The sequence below is a fragment of the Onychomys torridus genome, chromosome 13 (assembly GCF_903995425.1).
Source record: "Onychomys torridus chromosome 13, mOncTor1.1, whole genome shotgun sequence".
Classification (NCBI taxonomy): Eukaryota; Metazoa; Chordata; class Mammalia; order Rodentia; family Cricetidae; genus Onychomys; species Onychomys torridus.
Genome location: NC_050455.1, coordinates 13,916,435 through 13,939,419, shown reverse-complemented (window position 1 = coordinate 13,939,419; position 22,985 = coordinate 13,916,435). Strand labels below are relative to the sequence as shown.

Sequence of the window (22,985 nt, the reverse complement as noted above, 5' to 3'; positions counted from 1 at the left end):
TCTCGCTGTTTGGTCAGCTGCTTGTTTACTGCTCATTCACTAACCCAGCAGAGAGGCTCAGGACACTTTGCAGAGGTCCTTTCCTGAATGAGACAATAAGGCAAAGCTTGGGTATCTTTTAAATGTTCTGCAAGGCTTGACCTATGTTTCTAACAGGACTTTCCAAAACAGGGCTCTTTTGTGCCATTTCTGAGACTTGACACGTGACCTAGCAAAGGCCGCAATGTGACCAGCCCACAATTCATCCATTTATTCAAAGAAAATGTAGAGTTTTCTGTGTACCAGCCAGCATCCCAAGACTAGGTGGGAGTACTGTGGTAACCAGGACAGAGACGACCCAACCTTTTCTGGACTTTCAAAGCACAACTAAAAGTAATGAGATCACATCTAAGAGTTCCCCTAAGCATATGGGGTCCACCTGGAGGACAGAGCATTGGCCAGTGAGGCTGAGGCTCCATCCACAATACGCCTGAGTCATACTCAGAGGGAAAAAGTAGGCAGCAGACCACAAACGATGCAGGACAATATAACAATTTTTTAATGTCCTAGTTAAGGTAGTTAAGATCCACTGGCGGGTTTAAAATAGGGGAAAGAGGTGGTCTGATTGATGATGCCTGCAGCTGCTTTTTGGCATGAAATAACCAGCATGCATCTGTTCTGCAAACTCCCTGTGACAACTAGCCGAGGTTCTTAACTAGTCTCATCTTGTTTCTTCGATAACTTGTCGTAATCATCTTAGTAACGCGGCTCGTGGGAGACAACGGTTTGAGCCGCGTTTAAGTGCAAACCTCTCTTCCTACTTACAATGAGCTTTCGGCCCTGCAGCGGGAATTGCTAAAGTTCCTGCACTATAGGATGGGGGGGGGGGGGGGGTTGTAAAGAAAATGAATTGCACGTAGAGCGCAGTGACTGCCTGGGCAGGACTGCCGCGGGCTTTCGGAAATGTTCACTTTCGTTAGTTACTCCAGAGCGTTCCCAGGAGGAGCATGGGACCCTTGTGAAACTGCCGCCCACCTCCCTCTTGCTCCCCTCTCCTTTTGGCGAAGTGGAACAGGGCGCAGCGCCCACTCCGGCCGAGGCCCCGAGCCAAGCTCAGCTTCAATGCGGCCATTGTCATCAAGCCGCACCTCCCCCCGGCTTGCCGCGCGTCCCCATGGCAACTCGGGGCTTCGTCTGCCCCCCCCCCACACCCCCGCCCCCCGTCCTGCGGACCGGAAGCCGTGCGCGCCGGGGGCTTGTGGGAAGAGGCTGTAAGCGACGGCGCAGCGTCAGCCCGGGACGGCGAGGCTGCGGTGGGTCCCGAGCCAGAGGTCAGCGGCGTGCGGGGAGCAGGGTTCGAGGAGGGGGCGCGGGCCGGGGCGCAGCAGCCGTGCAGCGGCCGGCGTCTCGGGCGTGCGCGGGGAAGGCCGCGGCGGAAGGGCGGCGGCGGCGGCGGCCTGCCGCACTTCGGGTGTCCGCAGAGCCTCTCGCGCCCGCGTCCTCGCCGTCCTGCGCTCCCCTCCCCCACCGGCCGGTTTTGTTCTATTTCGAGGCTCTGGCGGCTCGCGGAGGGTTCTGGGAGTCGCTCGAGCCGAGGTGGGATCCGGTGGTTCTCGCGCACGGCCTTCTGGGATTTGTAGTCCCGCCGGCCCGGGGCGGAAGTGCCAGCCCTGTGTGGTTGGGTGTTCTGGGGCCTCTGCGGCCCTTCGCGGTGAATGCTGGGAAGAGGACAGCGGCCGGAGTTTCTGGGGCTGGCTGGGCTCGGCGCTGTGAGGCGGGAGGTCGTCGAAGACCAGGATCCCGCCAAGTGCTTGCCGGCGTTCCTCCTCGTCCCACGAGCCCGGTGCAGTACAAAATAGAGGAAAAAACAATTTCTATTACGTAGAAATGCTTGAGCCGTTGAGAGGGTCGGGTCCAGGAACAGGAACAGATAGCTAGCTGTTGGGATCTGCTGTCATGCCATCATCCCACTCAAGAATATTTAACGGATCTATATGGTCTGTCTGCTTGACACAGTATTTTCTGATTCTTTGTCTTCATCTTGACAGGTTTCAATAAGGTTTTCCTAAGTTTGTTTTTTATATTGTTGGCTCTGATAAATAAACAGTAGCTGTATTATTCTTTTTATGTTTGTTTTGTTTTGGAGACAAGGTATCTCTGTGTATCCCTGGCTGTCCTGGAACTTTCTCTGAATGTAGACCAGGCTGGCTTCGAATTCCAAGATCTGCCGCCTTTGCCTCCCAAGTGCTGGGATTAAAGGCGTGTGCCACCACCGACAGGCTAAGCTTATTATTCTTAATGTGCTGTGAACCGAGGCACCGGTATGATTTTGCAAATACTAAAAGGATCAGAAAGTAGCACACAGATTTCCCCAAAGGAAAAGCTAGGGGAAACTACTTAAGGAAAAAGACTCCTGGCCACTGTGAGAAGTTGTGAATGCTTTTTCCTAATAGAACTCGCTGCAGTTGATGAACTGTAAGTTTAAATGCATGTATGGTGTGGTGGACGCCTAAATAACATTTGCATATTGTGTGAAATAGTTTCTTCCCCAGTGTTCTGTGATGTGTTACTGAACTGTGTAAAAATGAATCTGTGACAAGCTCTTAATAGCCCAGTTGGCTTTGCTATGTAGATGAGGATAGTCTTGCTTCTACCCAGGGGCAAGGTTTACAGGTTTAGGACACCATACCCAGCTACTAGTGAACATTTTTCACATACATTTTGTTTAAAGAGTTCCTAAACAACTTAGTATTTTTTAAATTTAAAGAGTTGTGTGTGTGTGTGTGTGTGTGTGTGTGTGTGTGTGTGTATTCACATTCTGAGCATTAGCTCAGCAGTAGAGCACATGTGCAAGGTCCTAGTATACAGTCTCTAGCCACAGGGGTGGGGGGTAGAGTGGGAGGTGGGGGGCAGTCGACCTGTTTCCTACTTCAGATTTGCAAAAACAAAAAGTGGGTGGGCTAGGTGGCTCATCAGGTAGGGAGCTTACTCTGTCCCAGATTCCACATAGCAGAAGGAGGGAACTAATTCCTGCGATCTGTCCTCTGACTTCCACACCTGTGTCGAGATGTACAAACACAAAATAAATGTCAAAGAATATTTTAAGTATTCTACAATTCTGAATATTTAGGTTTTTTTTTTTTTAATTTTATGTTTATGTGCACCATGTGTTTGCCTGGTGCCTAAGGAGGTCAAAAGAATGCTTTGTGGTGCTGGGAATCAAATCTGGTTCCTCTGCAAGGGCAACAACGTTCTTACTTGCTGAACCAATTCTTCAGCCACAAGGGTTCAGAACATTTGGAGAACACTGTGATAGGCTGATTCTTATATGGGTTTTTAGGTTACTAAATTCCCTTTGTTGACTATATGTTACAGACCAGCAATCTTTTTCTGGAAAGGGGCAAATAGTAAATATGAAGTTGCTTTAGATCTTAGCTGAAATTGTTGAACCCTGTCAACTCTGCCATTATAGCCTGAACCATGATTAAATTTAATGATTTATAGACACAAATTTAAAAAATATTGTGGGGCTGAAGAGATGGTTCAGTGGTTAAGAGCACTAGCTGCTCTTCAAGAGGACCCAAGTTCAATTCCCAGCACCCTATGGCAGCTCCCAACTGTCTGTAACTCCAGTTCAAGGAGATCCAACACTCTCACAGAGATACACATGTAGACAAAAACTAATGCATGAGAAATAAATATAAACCATTTTTTAAAATTTAAAATATTTTTTACAGTGTGTGTGTGTGTGTGTGTGTGTGTGTGTGTGTGTGTGTGTGTGTAGGCCGGCCAGAGAACAACTTCAGAAGAAGTAAGGTCTCTCCTATGTACATGCCAGTTATTGGACTTAAGTCATCAGGCTTGGAAGCCGGTGCCTTTGCAAACTGACTGACCTTGTTGGTCCTAGACAGAGACATCATATTTTCCCATCATAAAATGTTTCTATGCTTTTTAGCCATTTAAGTTTTTACGCTACTCTTACTATGGATAGTGTAATAGGCAGCAGGCTAGATTTGGCTGTAGTCTACCAACGATGGTAGTATTTCAATCAATATAGACTATTAATTGGAATTTTTTTAAAGTTTTATTTATTATGTACACAGTGTTCTGCCTGCATGTATGCCTGCAGGCCAGAAGAGGACACCATATCTCATTACAGATAGTCGGTTGCTGGGAACTGAACTCAGGATCTTTGGAAGAGCAGCCAGTGCTCTTAATCTCTGATCCATCTTTCTATCCCTTGATTGGAATTTTTAATCCAGTAAAAAAATTTATTTTTTTTCTGCTGCTTTCAACTATCTTGGGGTATTTGGTAATTTATGTGTCTCTTATTTCTTATAACTTAGGAGTACCTTTGAGGAAAACAGAGTATTTCTCTGAGTGAGGTCTTTCCTGCCTCTACTGCCTTTTCTTGAAGTATTGCAACAGAATGTCTGCACAGTCGGTGGAAGAAGATTCAATACTTATCATCCCAAATCCAGATGAAGAAGAAAAAGTTCTGAGAGTGAAGCTAGAGGAGGACCCTGATGGTGAAGAGGGATCAAGCATTTCCTGGAATCACCTCCCTGACCCGGAGGTTTTCCGACAGCGGTTCAGGCAATTTGGATACCAGGATTCACCAGGTCCCCGAGAGGCTGTGAGCCAGCTCCGAGAACTTTGCCGCCTGTGGCTCAGACCAGAGACACACACGAAGGAACAGATACTGGAGCTGGTAGTGTTGGAGCAGTTTGTTGCCATCCTACCCAAGGAGCTACAGACTTGGGTTCGAGAACATCATCCAGAGAATGGAGAGGAGGCAGTGAGTGTTCTAGAGGACTTGGAGAGTGAGCTTGATGATCCTGCACAGCCGGTGAGCAGGCTTGCCTCACTTTAGTCAGAAACACTAATGTGGCAGTAGGCAGGCTGCTGGATTAACTTCACTGGACTAAGTTAAAATTGTGTCTGCCTCCCTCCTGTTCACTTGCTACTCTGCAGTATTGTGCTGCTCTGTAGGTGGAATCTTGTTTGGGCTGCCAACCAGCTCCCTAATAAAGACATGGAGACTTACTGACTATGAATGCTCGGCTACCAGCTCTTTTAACTTAATTTAACCTGTTTCTATTCATCTATGTTTTGCCTCGGGGTTTTTTACTTTTCTTTTTCATTCTGTATGTCTTATTTTCCTGCTTCCTCTGTGTCTGGCTGACTGGCCCCTGGCGTTTCTCTGTCGTTTCCTTTTCTTCTCCAAGCCTAAATCCCTTCTCCTACTTACTCTCCCTGCCCAGAAGTTCCACTTATACCTCCTCTCTCGCTATTGGCCATTCAGCTTTTTATTAGGCAGGCAAGGTAAAATAGCAACACATCTGTACATAGTTAAATATTCCACAACACTGCTCTGCTGTGTAAGACTTTGTAGTGTATTTTTTATGGCTTCTCTTATGTGTGCTCAGTATCAAAATTCCTTCTCAACCGAACTAAAATCTTGTTTTCAGGTTTCGGTCCGTCGGCGAAAACGGGAAGTCCTTGTAGAGGAGATACCTCAAGAAGACGCTCAGGGATTACCAAGTTCTGAGCTTGATGCTGTAGAGAACCAGCTCAAGTGGGCATCCTGGGAACTCCACTCTCTGAGGCACTGTGGTGAGGACCAGGATACCATGTGGCCTTTTCCCAGAGTGCTTTGCTTGTTCTTTTGGCAAAACACTTTTAAGCTGCTGTTTAGAAATAGCTGTACTGTTAGAGGCTGACTTTTCTCATGGCAGACTCACTGGCCTCAGGTGTTTTTACTCCTAGACTTTAGCATCTTTAGCTTTTCTTTCAGCCTTCTTTCATGAAGACTGCTCATATTAGGCTTACATTTGCCTTGTTCCGAGCCAATGCTGTAGACCATGTCTGTTTTGTACACGGCACTGCTCATCTCTTTCATGCTCTTTGGTTTGTACTCTCCTGTGGAACTGTATTCATACAGTGGACTTATTTGAAGTCTCCATCAACCTTTTGATTTTATTTCTGAAGTCTTCCTAAAATTTCAGCTACTTTGGTTTTTTTGCATCAATATTCTACCTACTTTTTTTAAATTAAGAAACTCCATTTTATTTTATTTTTAATTTTATGTATGTGGGTATTTTGCCTCAATGTGTGTCTGTGTAGCATGTGCATGCTGGGTATCTTTGGAAGTTAGAAAAGGATGTCAAATCCTCTGGAACTGGAGTCACAGATGGTTGTGAGCTGCTGTGTGGGTGCTGGGAATTAAACTCAGGTCCTTTGGAAGAGCAGCCAGTGCTCAACCACTGGGCCATTGCTCCAGACCCCTTAAAAAACTTGTAAAAAAGATTTTCTTTTAAAAATTCTGTGTGCTTGTGTATGAGGGTGTGCATGTGAGTGCAGGTACTCAGAGGTCAAGAGAGAACATTGGATTCCCTGGAGTTACAGGTGGTTAATGAGCTGCCCAGTGAGGGTGCAGGGAGCTCAACTTGGCTTTTTTGCAAGAGCAGTATGTGCTCTTAATCACTGAGTCATCTCTATAGCCTTCTAGAAACTTAAGTAAAAACAAGAAACAAACAAAAAAACCCAGAAATGATAGGAGGGTAAAATTTTCACTTTTTCTTAAGTGTTTATTCAAACTAGGCTCCCAAGCTATAATATGGTTTAAGTGCAGAAGTATCAAAGTATAATTGTAATAATTCAAATTTTTCTGTTTCTGATATGTGGGTTCTTAATGCTGTATACTTGTCTATATGACTTAGTATACTAAATTGCTGTGTTGCATTTTGTTTATCTGGAGTTTTGTTTGAGATTGCTTTAGGAATCAGTCCTTGAGGTAGGTGGAGATAATGCTAGTATGCCAAACATTAGGATGTGACCAGGTTTTCTTCCTGTGTGAGGGGTGGTGCTAGAAATCAGAACTGAGGCAGAGGTGTATCTGTTCACCCTGTGCTTTTTCCTTCTCGTGGGACATTTTTTCAGTGTGATAGTTTGAGAACTGTATTTGCTCTTAGGAGGTGCATCTTCTGCTCTTGGCTTTATTTTAGCAGTCTGACCACTTTCACATTCAGAAAGTTCTATTATTTCATGTCATGTGTCCCCCTTACCCATCATACTTCCCAAGAATCTAACCCTCTAACCCGTCGGGCTCTTGGGTCTCCCACTCCTGCTTTCTCTCTTGACTTACCCTGTGACATCCATTACTGGCCACTGTTGAGTGCTGCTGCTCACCATGTGTTACCTGTCCCCTCTGAATGACCTAAGTTTCAGGGAAATTGTCAGTGAGTTTTGCTCTTTCCTCTGTCCATGGGTAGGCACGGTTGCTACTTCTAAAATGGAGGCTTTTGTTTCCTAGACACATCTCACTAAGACTTAAATAGAATCATTTTTTAGCTGCCATGACAAATACCAAATTGGAGCAAGTTTCTTTAACATGGAACCTTTATTTATTGTGTATTGAAGTTTTAAGTGCAATGGATGCCTTTAGTTACCACAGGCTGCGCTCAGATTATCTTTAGCTTTATTTTGTTTGTTCCGTTTTTTGAGACTTGGTCTCATTCTGTGGCCCTGACTAGTCTGGAACTGGCCTTGAATTCACAGGCGTCTGCCTTCTGCCTCCTCTGAGTGCTGGAGTTAAGGGAGTGTGCTACCACACCCAGCTCTTAGCTTCAGGACTCATATGTTGTGCTTTGAGTCCAGTATCGCTGTGACACACTGACTTGCTTCAACAGTAACTGTTGTTTGACAGATTTTTGTTGTTGTTGTTGTTGTTGTACCTTCATTTTGATATAATTTCTTAAAAATCATTTCCTAATGGCCATCATTTTTCTTCCCAAAGTTTCTTTCAGATTTAGCATTTCAGTTTTACCCCTCCCCCCCCTTTATCTTATCATCTGTTTGTCACCTTTTGGACTCTGTTCTATTTAAAAGAAAATTTTGTGTATATTACATGTATTTATGTGTGCCATTTGTTCAGTTGCCCAAAGAGGTCAAAAGAGAAAATTGAACCCCCTAGACCTGGAGTTGTGATGGTTGTGAGCCACCCAGTGTGGGTGCTGGGAACTGAACTTGGGTCCTGAAAGGTCATGTGCTCTTCATGCCTGAGCCATCTTCTCACTAACCCCTATGTTAAATTTAGATAAAACTGGCTGGGTGGTTGGTGATGCACTCAGGAGGCCGAGGCAGGTGGTTCTCTGAGTTTAAGGCCATCCTGGTCTACAGAATGAGATTCAGGACAGCCAGGGATATCCAGAGAAATCCTGTCTCAATAAACCAAAAAAGAAAAAGGAAAAAAATGTAGATAAACCCTTCCGTGTCATCTTGCTATCATGCCATTAGCTCATTAACATCATAGTCTCCCCCCCCACCTCCTCGTTTTTCTTTTTTGAAAATTGTCGACCATATCTATATCTATATCTATATCTATATATATATCTATATCTATATCTATATATATATATATCTATATATATATAGATATATATATATTCATAGATGTGTACAGTTTTTTTTTGTTGTTGTTGTTGTTATTGTTTTTAGTTCGTGAAAAACTTTTTTGCCAGGCATAGTGGTGCATACTTTTAATCACAACATTTAGGAGGCAGAGGTAGGTGGTTCTCTGTGAATGCAAGGTCAACCTAGGCTACATAGTGAGACCTTGTCTCAACAGCAACAACAAAAACCCATTTTTTTCCTTCAGGTTCTTTTGTCTTCAAACAGGAACTGAGTGACATTTGCATTTTCTCTTTATTTCAGAAGACGATGCCAGGACAGAAAATGGAGCCCTGGCTCCAAAGCAGGAGACTGCCTCAGCTGCGGAAGCTCATGATGGTCCTGGCACTCTTAATACAGGTGTTCCTCAAATCTTTAAATATGGGGAAACCTGTTTTCCCAAGGGCAGATTTGAAAGAAAGAGAAATCCGTCTCGAAAGAAACAGCACATCTGTGACGAATGTGGAAAGCACTTCAGCCAGGGCTCAGCCCTTATCCTTCATCAGAGGATCCACAGTGGGGAGAAGCCCTACGGGTGTGTTGAATGTGGAAAAGCCTTCAGCAGAAGCTCCATCCTTGTGCAGCACCAGCGAGTCCACACCGGGGAGAAACCGTACAAGTGTCTTGAGTGTGGGAAAGCCTTCAGCCAGAATTCTGGGCTTATTAACCATCAGCGAATTCACACTGGGGAGAAACCTTATGAATGTGTTCAGTGTGGGAAATCCTATAGTCAAAGTTCCAATCTTTTTAGACATCAGAGAAGACACAATGCAGAAAAACTTTTGAATGTTGTGAAAGTTTAAGAAATTAGGGGGAAACAATAAGCACTCAGGTCTTTTTCTTCAGAAATGAAGACAAAATTAAAACATGAAGTGATACAGAAAAGATTTTTTTTTCCCTGTTGACTGAGAAAATTCACTGGGAAATACAAAAAAAATCTTCGTTCACCATTATTATTGTGAAAGAAATGGTGTTATGCCTAGAAACTGAAATTTTAAATAATTCAGGTGTTAATACCTAAATTTTCCATGTGATGTTTATATTCTCTTTTTTCTCCCAAGTAATGAGCTACCTGATTCTTTATCCCTTTCTAACAATTTCCTTTTTCAGACAAATACTTTATTTCTGTTCTGGTCATTGGAATGTTTTGTAAGGATACATACCTTTCTATTTTAAAAGGCAACATAGGAATTGTAAAATCTAAAAGCCTATCTTCAAGCATTTAAAAACATCTTTGGAAATTTAGTTTCCTTTTGTTCAGTTTGAGTTTATTTGGGAAAAATAGAAGATAAAGGCTAGCCAAAGCCTCAGTGTTAGTGAGCCTTAGGATCTCAGATGAGCAATGGTGACGAAACTTCCAAGAGTGAAAGGGAGAAATTACACACTGAAGTGTGCCAGTCAAGTACAGCCATCTTTCTAAAGGAACACTTACAAACCAAACAAGAAACTGATTTTATATAATGTGTGGACATCTTACTAATGAAAGCAGTTTGCCTGTGTAAAGACAGACACATGTAAAAGTGAAGGTAAATATAACACTAAGGAAGAATTCGTATGAATGCTGATGTTGAAAAGCAAGTGTAAAATTAAGGCAATTATATGATGTGGCTTTTAGGGAAAACTCACAAGTTGAACTCATTTTGCCCTCATCCTAGTTAAGGATAGAAAATTCCTTGATGAGAGGGCAACAATATCAGGTTTGCTATTTTTATTCCTTTGGTACAAAAGGGTTGAACACCAGGCTAAAACAGCCATGCATTTATTATTAAACATTTCTGCCGACAATGCACTGTGCTAGGTACTGTAAGCCTACTGTAAGTAGGTAGGCATTTGTTCCACTGTAAGTATAAGGGGTTCCCCATCAGCATTCCCAGGTCACCTCTGAGATTCCCAGAGTTGTAGTTCTCTAACACGTGTGTTGTGTTTAGAGGGAGAGACGCCAGCTCAGAAAGCTAGCTAGTCAGCTCTTAGCACTTTTCCGAGGTGAGTTCAGGATCCTCTCTTTATTTTGAACATTTCGAATCCTGAAACCCCAGATGTAATTTCTAGTAGCATTGCAGTTGTAACTACATGTTAAGTTGAGTGGACTGTTCTACTTTAAAAATAAAGAGCTAGGCTATTACTAACTAGTTATTAACTGTCAGAATTTATTGAATTTTTTAATTTACAAACTTAACACATTTTTTAAAAAAAATATTAAAAGTAATACATTTTATTAGTAGGATTCTGTATGCCTTGGCTAAGAATCCAAGTACTGTGATTCTACTGTTTAATGGAAAACTCTGGAAGTTAAAAGCATTGAGTGTAAGAAGAGGGTTTTTGTTTTTTTTTTTATGTAAGACAGGCATCATTACATGGAAAATGATCCATGGGAGTACAGATATTTCCAGTGATTTGGGTTATATCTGGTGCTTGGTCAAATTTTAAAATGAAAAGTGAGATTTTTGCGTGAGCCTATTGAAAAACAGTAATAAATGCAATGCCAGCTGATGAAGAAAGGCAGAATGAAGCTTGTTCGTAGATTTCTGATAACAATTATAAGAAATGTGCTTTATAGATTAAGATTTATCGAAGTATAAATATGTAGTATGCTATAATGTATTTTTAAGTTATACAAGAAAATGTAGGGACTTTGGTTTGGGTCTTTTCTCTGTGGCGGAGAGGAAACACATTACTGTCAATAAAGCTGTAAGCTCCTCTGCTCTAAGATACAGTCACCCGGAATTGCTGTACTTGTTATTTATGGCTGGCTCTCTCCAGTAGGTGTTTGAGGTATCACATTTGAATGACTGCTGGGGTGACAGAGTTCTTATTTCAGAATAACTGCTCAGGGTGGAATGCCAGACTTAACAGTTTTAGGGCCCAAACTGTTGGGTCATGTGAAAGCACAGAAGAGATGGTATTAGAGTCGGCAAATGTGTTGTCTTGCCGGCTGTGACACCTGTGTGTCTGTTGGGAAGGAAGCTTAGACAAGGGGCTGGTCTAACATCCCTCATGGCATACAGGAAAAGGAAGCAGTGGGATTTATGCTTAATTGACTCTGGCTAGTCGTAAGTCCCCACTAGACATTAATTTATAGTAACAGTGATTGCTGACTTCAGACCTGTCCCCACACAGATCATCGTAATTTGGGGTTACCCAGTCTAAAGAAGGCATGAGCAGGTGCCAAGCAGTGGCCTAACTAGTACCTTTCTGGTTAGCAGACAAGCAGTTGTGTGAAGGCATGCATACCAACTGGCCCAACAGGCTGTTGAGTAGTTTTATATATTCACAGATGTTTAACCATTAGTAGCCTGTCTTACATCTGTGTGAGCTTAGAGGGAGGTTACCTGTACTGAGAAAAATGTGCATGCTAAGCATTGGATTGAAATATTTCATCTCATCCAGATTTGTGGACTAGAAAAACAAGACCTAGTGATCTTGGAACTTGGGACTTGGAACTTGGATCTTGTGACTTGGAAATGGCCAGTTATAACTGAAACACATCTAGTTCTGTGGATTCCTGAGGCCGGCTTTTTGTGTTTGTTCTGTCAGGAGTGATGGTGTTAGCCAGGTGGTGGTGGCTCACACCTTTAATCCCAGCACTTGGGAGGCAGAGGCAGGCAGATCTCTGAGTTCGAGGCCAGCCTGGTCTATAGAGTGAGTTCCAGGACAGCCAGGACTACACAGAGAAACACTGTCTCGGAAAAAAAAAGAAAAAAGAAAAAAAAAGATAGGCATTCAAATCCCGTTTAGTAGCAGTACATCTTTTGTTTAACGAACTTGAAAGTTATATATACCTATTTAAAGTTTTCACAATGCAGAAACAAAAGATGTAAAAAAGACATAAGATTTAGCCAGAAATGGTGGTAATCTGGTTTATTGTCCAAATTTAAGTAAACATCTTTTAAAGTTGAGTATAGGTACCAACTAATGTGCTTTTACTATGCTTTAATCCTCAGCAAACCTGAGGTAGATAATATCTATCTCCACTGTACATCTACCATAGTGAGGCTGCTTTCCCTCCCCACACTGACGTGGACATTTTCCATAGTCACCTAGTATTCCATTGCATTATCATACTCATGGTCCATCTAACCAGCCCCATACTGATGGGTTCGTAGGTTCTTCCTACATAACAGATTGACATTTCATAAACATATATCTTACTACCCATAACACAGATAACTAGAAGTGGATTTATTGGGTCAGGAAATACATATTTTGACATTTTTGAGGAACTAGTTTAAAAAGTTAGACTAATTTTATAACTCCTTTAATAGTAAGAATGCTTGTTTGCCTGCACTCAGTGCTGCATCCTGAAAATGTGTTGCTCATCTTACAGGCCAGTTCTTTTTTTTTCTTTTTTCTTCTTTTGTGCCTTTATTAGTAAGAAGGAACACTTTTTTGTTCATTAGCTGTTTTTATGTCCTGTTCTGGTCTTGTTCATTTCTTTTCTTTCTGTTATGAAAATATAAATGACTGCAGTTAACATCATACAAAACTGAAGATAGACAAATGTGAGAGACCATTTTCCCCAGCTTGGTTCCACTTTCCAGTTTACATTCTAGTACAGTTTGTACACATTTCTATGTGAATATACAGAAATGTGGGCACCTTTTAAATAAATAGGATTATATGTGAATTTTAAGACATCTTTGTCTTATGTATTCTGGTCTTTAAATTCCTGAATGGTTGGCTGGAAAGCATTTGCTGTCCCATACATCTGTAACATCTTCAACTCTGCAAAGTGCTCATTTCCCCATATAGCCTTACCTACACTTGATAGTCCTTATCTGTTTGGGAAAAGAGAAAAAAGAAACCTTCCTTATTTGCATTTCCTTGGTGAATAGTGAAGTTGTTCTTTTTGTGTTTATTGGTCATTTATAATCCTGAGGATTATTCGTTCATAGCTTCTGTTGCTTCTGTATTGGGTTATGTGTGGGTATCTGTTTGTTCAGCATCCCTTCCCTCATTTATGGTAACAGTATCCTTATTTATTGTGGTTAACCCATTCCATATGGCTTTGGTGAGCACATGACCAGGCCTAGCCTCCTGAGCCACACTAGCCCCAGTGATTAGAGAGTGGGCGTGTAATTTGAAGCAGGCTAAGAAGAGTGTTCAACAGAACTGCAACTACTGGGAAGAAGGCTGTGGAGCTACTGGAGACCCAAGGACGATGTGAGCCTGCATTTTTACTAGATGGAGAAAGTCTCTGAGGAGAAACTCAGAGGCTAGCAGAGATGGTGAGAAAAAAGTTCTGATTCCATTTTTTCTGGAGGCCCTAGATCCAGTTGTGCCTAAAGCCTGCCCTACCTCTGGACTTTAAAGTTTTGTGAGCCAATAAAGTCCCTTTCTTGTTTAAGATAATTGTATTTGGCTTCTGTCCTGATTAATATAGGGTATTTGTATTTTCTTATTGATTTGTAGAAAACCTTTGTAGTTTTAAATTCTAGATTCATGCATTATATAAGTTAATAAAGTTAGCAATGGCCTTTTATGATTTGGGCTCTGTCAGCCTCTGCCCTGTGTTACTTTACTACCCCCTCCCCAATTCACCATTCCCAAACTTGACATTGTAACGTTACTTAGTGCTGGCTTTCGTGTCTAAACAACTTTTCATACATTGCCTCCAACAGTACTCTCCAGATTCCTGTGGGTCCAGGTGTGTTACACTGCTGACTTGTTAGTTAGGGCTTCCAGTGCTGTGAGAAGACACCATGACCAAAAGCAACTAGGGAGGAAAGGGTTGATTTCTTCTTACAACTCTCTGGTTACTTGAGTTCCTGCCCTGACTTGACTTCTGTCTCTGAGTTAAGTCAGGGCAGGAACTCCAGACAAACACTTGAAGGTAAGAACTGATGGAGAGGACATGGAGGAATGCTGCATTTTTGGCTTGTACCTAATAGCTTCTTGAACCTGCTTTCTTCCAGCACCCAGGACCACCAGCCCAGGGGTGGTACTACCTGCAGTAAACTGCATCAGTCATCAATCCAGAAAATGTACCACATGCTTGCCCACAGGCCAGTATGGTGGAGGCACTTTTTCAGTTGAGATTCCCTCTTCTGAAATGACTGTAGCTTCTGTCACATTGACAGCCAGCACACTGCTGTACCTAGCTAACATTGCTCTTAGGGCACTGCCTTCCAACTTCTGCATGTGGTCCTTGGAGCCCTTCACAATTACCTTTACCCAACATGGGTTTTGGGGGAGGGGGCATTTTATTCTAGGTCCATGGTCTTGAAGCTGTACAAGCCCAATATCTAATTTTGGGGAAAGAAACTTAAGCAAGTCTATGGGGCATTTTCATGATTGATTTTGATGTGGAAGGACACAGCCAATTGTGAGTCGTGTCACCCCTGGTCTGGTGGTCCTGGATGATCTAAGAATGGGAGGCTGAGCAATCAGTGAGTAAGCCAGTAGGCAGCACTTCTCCATGGTCTCTGTAGTAGCTCCTGCCTCCAGGTTCCTGCCCAGTTTGAGTTCCTTCCATGATAAACTATGATGTGGAAGTCTAAGCAAAATAGACTGTTTACTCCTAGATTGCTTTTGGTCATGGTGTTTTATCACAGCAGTAGAGACCCTGATACATATGTATTGGTGAAATTATTAAGGCCACTCCACGTAGTTAAAAGGGAGGTTTATTTTCTGGGGTAACTTACAAATGAAGGGGTAGGGTGCAGCGTCTGGCAAAGGTATAGCGCAGTCCAGCAGTGTTCTCTGGAGAACTCTGCTCGGTCTACCTCCAGTATCCAGGGTCCTGGAACCAAGAGAGCGACCTCCTCCCGATCCTTGGTCTTCCACTTCTTCCTCCTCCCTGCCTTGTGGGCGTGACAATTACCGAAGCCTCAATGGGAGTTGGAACTTCCAGGCCAATGCTGGGATGGCTATCTACTACACATATGTGTGTGTGTGTATATATATATAAACTGTGTGTGTGTGTTTTACAGTATATATGTGGTGGTTTGAAAGAAAATGCTCCCATAGGGAGTGGCACTATTAGGATATATGGCCTTGTTGGAATAAGTGTGGCCTTGCTGGAGGAAGTGTGTCACTGTGGAGGTGGATTTTGAGGTCTCCTATGCTCAAGCTATGCCCAGTGCAACAGTTCACTTCCGTTGCCTGAGGATCAAATTATAGAACTCGACTCCTCCAGCACCATGTCTGCTTGCACACATGCTCCCTTGTCCTGCCATGACAATGGACTAAGCCTCTGAAACTGTAAGTCACTCGATTAAATGTTTTCCTTTGTAAGAGTTGCTGTGGTCATGGCATCTCTTCCCAGCAATAGAAATTCTAAGAATATTTATATGGTATCATGCAGATGATGTCTATAGTGTTAGGATACTATTTATGGACAAAGTTTTGGGTCATTTTTTATTTTTATCTATTTTCTGCTGTATATCCACCATATGAAAACACATAAAGATGTGGTGCTGGGGGATACCTTTAATCCCAGCAGATCTCTTGCGTTTCAAGCCAGCTTGGTCTACAGAGCAAAGTTTAGTAGTCTCCCCACATGGAAAAAGGGGACCTTTTCAGGAAAAGGACATGAGCTCTCCAGAAGATTCTGCCCAGGTATTTGAATAGTTATGAGCACACATGAAAGAATCCAAAAACTCAAAGTAGAGGACCACTAGAACTCACAAGGCCAAAGTCCACCTTATAATCCTCAGGGCATTCTCTGGTGGTTTTTAAGAGCGATTTTGCCTGGAGGGAGATAGAGCAGTCACAGCAGGTATAGGGGGCCACAGAGGCTTCCTAGTAAGACCTTACTGAAAGTGAGAGTATCTGAACTTGCTTGACCCAGCAGGGCAACATAATAGGTTGATTTGGCCAGTGGCATGGCTACCAAGTATTTTGAAGGGTCTACATTTGGCTGTACATTGTGTTTTGATCTTGATCTTTGCCTCTCTGCTTTGTAGTGTATAAAAAGCCCACTAGAATAAATCTCAAGGCAGCTGGGTATTGACCCAGGGCCCTCCCGAAGCTACCTTGTGTTTCTGTCTTTCTTGTTATTTCTGCCTATATTTCTATCTAACACTTCCTTATTCCTCCCTCCTCTCCACAAGAACCTTTTGACAAGTTGGAGCTGGACTCCCACAACCAGGGAATATGTCCACTACTGGCATCGACTTGGTAAAGGCCAGAGAGGTAGCTAAACTGTACAATGTATAACTGTATTAGCCACAAATGGCTTGTAGTGATGTTGAAGAAGTTTGGGGTTAAAGTGCCAGGAAGTCTTAAGTCCAGAAAAGAACCCTAAATTAAACGTGGCTTGAACAAAACTTAAGAGCTAAGACTTGGATAAAAATAAACAAGTCCCAGAACAATTAAGGTATTTAGCAGCCAACAAGACACTATAAAGCCTGGTGTGGTGGCACATCCCATCACTTGGGAAGCAGATTCAGGAGGATCAGAAGTTGAAGGCTAACTTAGGCTATGTGGTAAGACCATGTAACAAAATATGTTTGGCATACATTAAAAATGTTGAGAATTTTATCATCTACCACCTGCCCTACTTGTTTTTGCCAACTTGACCCATGCTAGAGTTATCTTGGAAAGCAGAACTTCACGTGAGAAAATGCCTTTGTCTGGGTTGCCTGTTGGCAAGTCTGTTGGGCATATATTTGGTTAATGACTTATATGGGTGGGCCTAGCACAAAGTGGGCAGTGCCACCCTTGGACAGGTAGTCCTGGGTGCTGTAAAAAAAAAGCAGGCTCAGCAAGCTAGTAATTAGTGTTCTGAGATGGCTTTTGTTTTAGTTTCTATCCTGATTTTTCTCAGTGATGGAGTGTGACTTAAGAGTTGTAAGGTGAAATAAACCCCTTCCTCCTCAAGTTGCTTTTGGCCATGTCTTATCACAGCAATAGAAATCCTAAGACATTTCAACGAATAAATAAAATATAAAGTTAAAAATACCTTGGTGGGAGTATAGCTTAATGGCAAGGTGCTTGCCTAGCATATAAAAGTCTAAGGTTATGATGGCATGGGCCTAGGAGAGCTGGCTTTGCCCCTTGCCTGAGGAGGGCAGTCCAAGTGGCCCAGACCAGCTCAGTTACCACCCAGACCCATATGCTGGGTCTTAGATTGGCCTACCTCGTCTATGACTTGCTGGGGTGTGTGAAGGGACTGGTCCCGAGGAATGATAACTGCAGGATTTCCATGACTCAGCAACAGCAGGATATCCAAGAGGAATTTTGGTGAGGGGCCAGTGACGATGGTATGCCAGGGGCCTTGAACCAGACCAATGACTCATTGCAATGAACATTTTGTGGGTGGGGCTGATTGGACAAAAGGGTCTACTGTGTAACACACCACAGCTCCTGATGCCTCTAGGATGAGTGAAGAAGTGTTGGAAAGATGGAGGAGTGAGGTGGGGTTTCTGTTTATTTTTAATAGACTTTTTTGGCAGGGGGATGCTGCAGGGGTGGGGGTGATATGGAGGGAATGGGAGATAAGCAGGATTGGGGTGCATGATTGAAATTTCCAAAGAATCAATAAGGAATTATGTTTTTTAAAAAAGTTCAGGGTTAGATTCACAGCATTGCAAAATCAACCCCAAAAGTTAGAATGACATTTACATTAAAATTCTTAAGTTAGTTCTTGAGCAGGTGGTGGTGTTGTACACCTTTAATTCCAGCACTTGGGAGGCAGAGGCAGGCAGATCTCTGTGAGTTTGAGGCAGATCTCTGAGTACAAGGACAGCCTGGTCTACAGAGTGAGTACCAGAACAGTCAGGATGATATAGAGAAACCCTATCTCAAAACAAACAAACAAAATTTCTTAGTACTTTGCCTTTAAAATCAAAATTCTTCTAAGTTTAACACAGTTTATACAAGGTCCAGTATGATGTTAGATATATACAATGGAATTTTATTCAATCATGAAGAAAAATAGTTTGTAGGAAAATAGGACTGGAAAATATTGAGATAACCTAGGCTCTGCATGTTCTCATATGCACACCCTAGCTTTTCCTTTTTGTACACATGTATTTATGTGGGAGTGTGTATAGATGCCAAGAAGTTAGAAAAGGGCCATGAAAGGGTTGAGAGAGAATACAAGGAACAGAGGGATAGAGAGTAGTAGAAGACGTGCAATATGGAAGCAGAAGGGAGGCTATTGGGGGTAGACATGTTTAAGCAGGGCTGGAGCCAGAAAGATGAGTGGAGACAGGATTAACCAAAAAACTAAGCATGTATGAGAAAGTCCTAAGAAAGCTGCCATTTGATGAGCTAATTCAAACAACTTTAAAAGCAGTTTGATGTGGGTGGTGGTGGTGCATGGGTTTAATCCCAGCACTTGAGAGGCAGAGGCAGGCAGATCTCTCTGAGTTTCAGACCAGCCTGGTTTACAGAGCAAGTTCCAGGACAGCCAGGGCTACACAGAGAAACCCTGTCTTGAAAAACAAAACAAACAACAAGAAAAAGTAGTTTGAGTGGGAATGTCTTCTTTGTGCCAGTGGATTTTAGAAATAATTCATGTTTTGATTTGACAGGGGATCACTGTCTTGAGTCTCAGAAAAGAATACACTTTTGAAGAGTGTTGGGTATGGTACAGAGCATGGGGACCTTTGAAGTTGGATGGAACGCATTTTGCATTATGATATGGATATGAGCCTTTGAGGACCAAGGGTGGAATGAATTATTTAAATTGATGTGCATGGAGGATTTGACCATGAGAAGATTCATGATGGTCAGTCTACACGGTCAACTTGATGAGATTTGGAACCACCTGGGTGTCACGATTTTAGGTTTGTCTGGACTTACTGACATAACTCAGGAGGGAAGAGCCTCCCTGAATGGCACTATCACATAGATTGTGGTTCAAAACTAAATAAAAAGGAGAAAATGAGGACCCGGGGAGCTGGCTCAATGGGACAAGTGTTTGTAAACACAGGACCTGAGTTCAGATACCCAGAACTAGCATCAAGGTTGGACATGGCAGCACACGTCTTTAATTGCTGTACTTGTGGGAAGAAGAAAGGAGTGTAGGAGCCAGAGAAGTCAAGGACACCACGGGAAGGTTCACACAGTCAACTAACCTGTGCTCATAGCAGTTCCAGAGACTAAACGGACAACCAGAGAGCCTGCATGGGACTGACCTAGGCCATCTGCACATATGTTACAGTTGAGTAGCTTAGTCCTCTTATGGGACTGCTAATAGAGGGAACAGGGGCAGTCTCCAACTCTTTTGCCTGCTTTGGGGACCCTACTCCTCATACTGGGTCACCTTGCCCAGCCTTAATAAATGGAGAGGTACTTGGTCTTACTGTAACTTGATATGCCATGTTTTGTTGATACTCATGGGAGGCCTTCACTTTCCTGGATGGAGATGGAAGAGGAAAGGATTGGGGGAAGGGAGTGGGAAGGGAGGATGGGGTAAGGCTGCAGTTGGGATGTAAAATAAATAGATAAAAAAAATAATTAAAAAAAGAGCTGAAAGAAAATAATACCAACTCATCTATAAAGGTAAGCATATAGAATGTAAGACCTCTTATCAGCAACTTTAAAGGTCTAAAAACAAATCATGTTTGTGTGTGTGTGTGTGTGTGTGTGTGTGTGTGTGCAAGTGTGCCATGGTTTCACGTGGTAGTCAGAGGTCAGCTTGTGACAGAACTATCAGAGTCCTCAGGTGAAGGTCTCAGTCCCCCAAGACTGTTCCCTCCAACTTTAGCCAAAGATTGCATATCTTGTTTTCTTCACTGGTGCTCTGGGATGAATATCTGTCAGAAGTTTCTACAAACCCCTCCATGGGTTTGATCATTTGCTACCATGATTCTACTAAACTGAGGGTAGCAGTTTACTTACTAGACTAGCCGTTATTGAAAAAGACACAACCCAAGATGTCAGAAGAGCTGCATGTGACAAGGTGTTTTAGAAGGACAGATCTTTCATCTAAAGGAGTGCCATCTTTAGGTTTCAACAGCCTGGATGCTCTGAATCCTGTCCTTCAGGCTTTCTAAAGGTTCCTTACATATATATTAACAAATCATTGGCCACTGGTAATTGAACTTTATTCTCGGAGGTCAAGTTGGGGTGGAGTGGGACCAAGTTTCAGTTCTCTATCGTTTGGCTCCCCTGGCAACCAGCTCCAATGGTTCTAAGGTCTTCCCAAAATTACTGTATTGACAAATTTTTGTGGAGTTAAAGGGGGTCTGTTGTAAGAAGACAGTTGTTCTTTAAAAACATTAAAAAAGCTGGGTGGTGGTGGCGCACGCCTTTAATCCCAGCACTTGGGAGGCAGAGACAGGCAGATCTCTGTGAGTTCAAGGCCAGCCTGGGCTACCAAGTGAGTTCCAGGAAAGGTGCAAAAAGCTACACAGAGAAACCCTGTCTCAAAAAACAAAACAACAACAAAAAAAAAAAAAAATTGAAAAAATCCTGTAGAAGTTGCTTTGTCTGCATGTACGCCATGTGTGCCCAGTGCCTCAGACCCCCTGGAGCTGGAGTTAGAGAGAGCCATGAGCTGCCATGTGGATGCTGGAATTTGAACCCAAGTCCTCTGCAAGAGCAGCCAGTGTTCTTAACTACTGAGACATCTCTTCAGGCCCTGTCTTAATTGTTTTTTTAACTTAGGGAAGTCAAAGGATTTTAGAAATTACATGTCAGAGATGATAGTCAAATATAGTTGCTTGCATGGTATAGTTGGTTTCTGAAGTTTTAGTTACCTAGTTAAGCTTGTTCTGAAATTCTAGAAATAATTCAATTTATGAGCCATATGAACCTTGAATCCTTCTGCACATCGCTTCAGTCTCCATACTCCCATTGCTTATGTTCAAACAGTCCTTACTTCACCGAACAATGGCCCCAAGATGAACAGGAGTGGTGCTGGCAATGAGGACAGTGTTATTACCTGTACCAGGAAGAGTGGAAAGTTTTCATTTAAGGGAAGAGAAAAATCTGAGGATGTTACAGTCTACAGTAAGAATAAATCTTTTGTGAAATTGTGAAGGGAAAGTTTATTATTATTCTGACATCTCAAAATGCAAGTAATGGGCATGTGTGCAGTAAGCGCTAAAGCAATGAAATGGCATTAGGAATGCAGTATTGATCACGTGACACGGAGACACCCATATCTTCTGAAATGCACAACCACCACAGCGAGAGACTTTTGCGCTGGCTGTACAGCATGTTTGTACCTGATGCTGCTGCCACTCTAGCTGCTTCAGTTGTCTCCATATCCATAAAGGGCCCTTCCCCTGCTCCCAAACCACAATTGCATAAAGCCTGTAGCTCCTCAACAGGACACCACGAACATATGTGAGTCCATTCCTTTTGCCTGTACAATCTGCCGCTCCTCTCATGCTGCCATCAGCCATGAATTGCTGCAGCATAAGTACCAATGGCATCTCTGCTGGATGGTTTTGCATATTTATGATTCTGGGGTGGAGCAGGCTGGCTGGTTTCCTTAGAACTGTTACCAACGAGAATGGCTGGTAACCAGTGCTGGGAACGTCTAGCTCCACCTGTTAGAAAAATTGCACGAACTGCTGGTACCTGATAGTTCTGGCTGTGAGAAGAGCAGCGAAGACACTAACACCAGGATCTGAGTCACTGGCACTCAAAGTTTGGAGCTGTTAATTAGGACCTGAGAACCTCTATTACTAACACAAAAGGTAATGCACTTTGTCTATTCATAGCCTATCTGAATTTAGCAAACTATCAGCTGATTGATAAAGTTCTATGCCTTGGGACATATCCCCCATGGAACCATGGAACTACCATATTTACAGTACCACAATACCACAGTTCCAGTTTTGTTCAATTGATGGTAAAATAATTCATTAAAATTCATTAAAATAATTTTTCATGTGTTCAGAGGCTGTGATGCAATTTCAGACCAATAAAATTTTGGTCTGCATCACTGAAAGTTAAAACTAGCATTGCTGTGCACACCATAGGGACTCATGCTCACTAGGAAAACCAAAACTAGACCACCACCACCAAGCTATTGCAACAAAGGGACATGGGGTCACACAGGGGATTTATAGACACTCAACTTGAGCATTGGACACAACTCTCCATCTTTCAGAGGATATGTGTGATGTCAGTATTAATACCATTTTAATTACAGGATTTAAGGTTTCCCTACATTCTCTGAAATAACTTCTGATATGCAGTTGGTAATTTGGGCTTCTAGGATACATATGAGTCTATTTCCCTCAGAATTTTGATTGAGACTTTCCACATTGATTTTTTTAAAATGGTAAGTTCCGCATTAATGCCTTATATTTTTATAATGATATCTCTGCAAATTGACTCAATGAAAGATTTCTCTTAGGTTATAGCAAAGGTAAGAGTTTCTAATTTTTGTCTACTGTTTCATTTTTTTTTAAATTATGAATAATGAAGATTTTCACACAACTCCTAGAGCCCCTTAGAATTTTCTTAATATTAGTAATTCTGAGCTCAAAGTTAAATTCTTATAAAATTCATTTTTCTAGTACTTTTTGAATGGAGCATGGGTTGATTAAAACTTTTGCAGTCATTATAGCATTGGTAAGATTTTTGTTCTAGTATGGTACCAGAATTTGTGTACTCCAGGTTTCCCACATTTATCACATTTATGCAGT

The 22,985-nt window shown here is 42.5% G+C and overlaps 1 protein-coding gene across 4 annotated transcripts; it reads left to right on the top strand.

Moving 5' to 3' along the window:
• The first annotated feature begins 1,209 nt into the window (after positions 1-1,209).
• Positions 1,210-11,147, top strand: Znf24 (zinc finger protein 24). 4 transcript variants are annotated; one of them, XM_036204979.1, is made up of 4 exons: positions 1,210-1,310; positions 4,326-4,828; positions 5,451-5,595; positions 8,695-11,147. In XM_036204979.1, exons 2-4 carry the CDS (start codon positions 4,409-4,411, stop codon positions 9,231-9,233), a joined length of 1,104 nt encoding a protein of 367 aa, XP_036060872.1. In that variant the 5' UTR covers positions 1,210-1,310; positions 4,326-4,408; the 3' UTR covers positions 9,234-11,147. The 4 variants fall into 4 exon arrangements, with proteins under 4 accessions (XP_036060872.1, XP_036060876.1, XP_036060875.1 ...); XM_036204983.1 differs by having other exon boundaries at positions 1,212-1,292; XM_036204982.1 differs by lacking the exon at positions 1,210-1,310 and adding an exon at positions 1,462-1,822.
• Positions 11,148-22,985: the final 11,838 nt, after the last annotated feature.

What these genes read in the sequence shown, in the direction of transcription:
- Znf24 (XM_036204979.1), top strand. Translation starts at nt 4,409, where the DNA reads ATGTCTGCACAGTCGGTGGAAGAAGATTCAATACTTATCATCCCAAAT. An exon ending in TTGATGATCCTGCACAGCCG is followed by an intron (nt 4,829 to 5,450) that starts GTGAGCAGGCTT and finishes TCTTGTTTTCAG; the next exon opens with GTTTCGGTCCGTCGGCGAAA. An exon ending in CCACTCTCTGAGGCACTGTG is followed by an intron (nt 5,596 to 8,694) that starts GTGAGGACCAGG and finishes TCTTTATTTCAG; the next exon opens with AAGACGATGCCAGGACAGAA.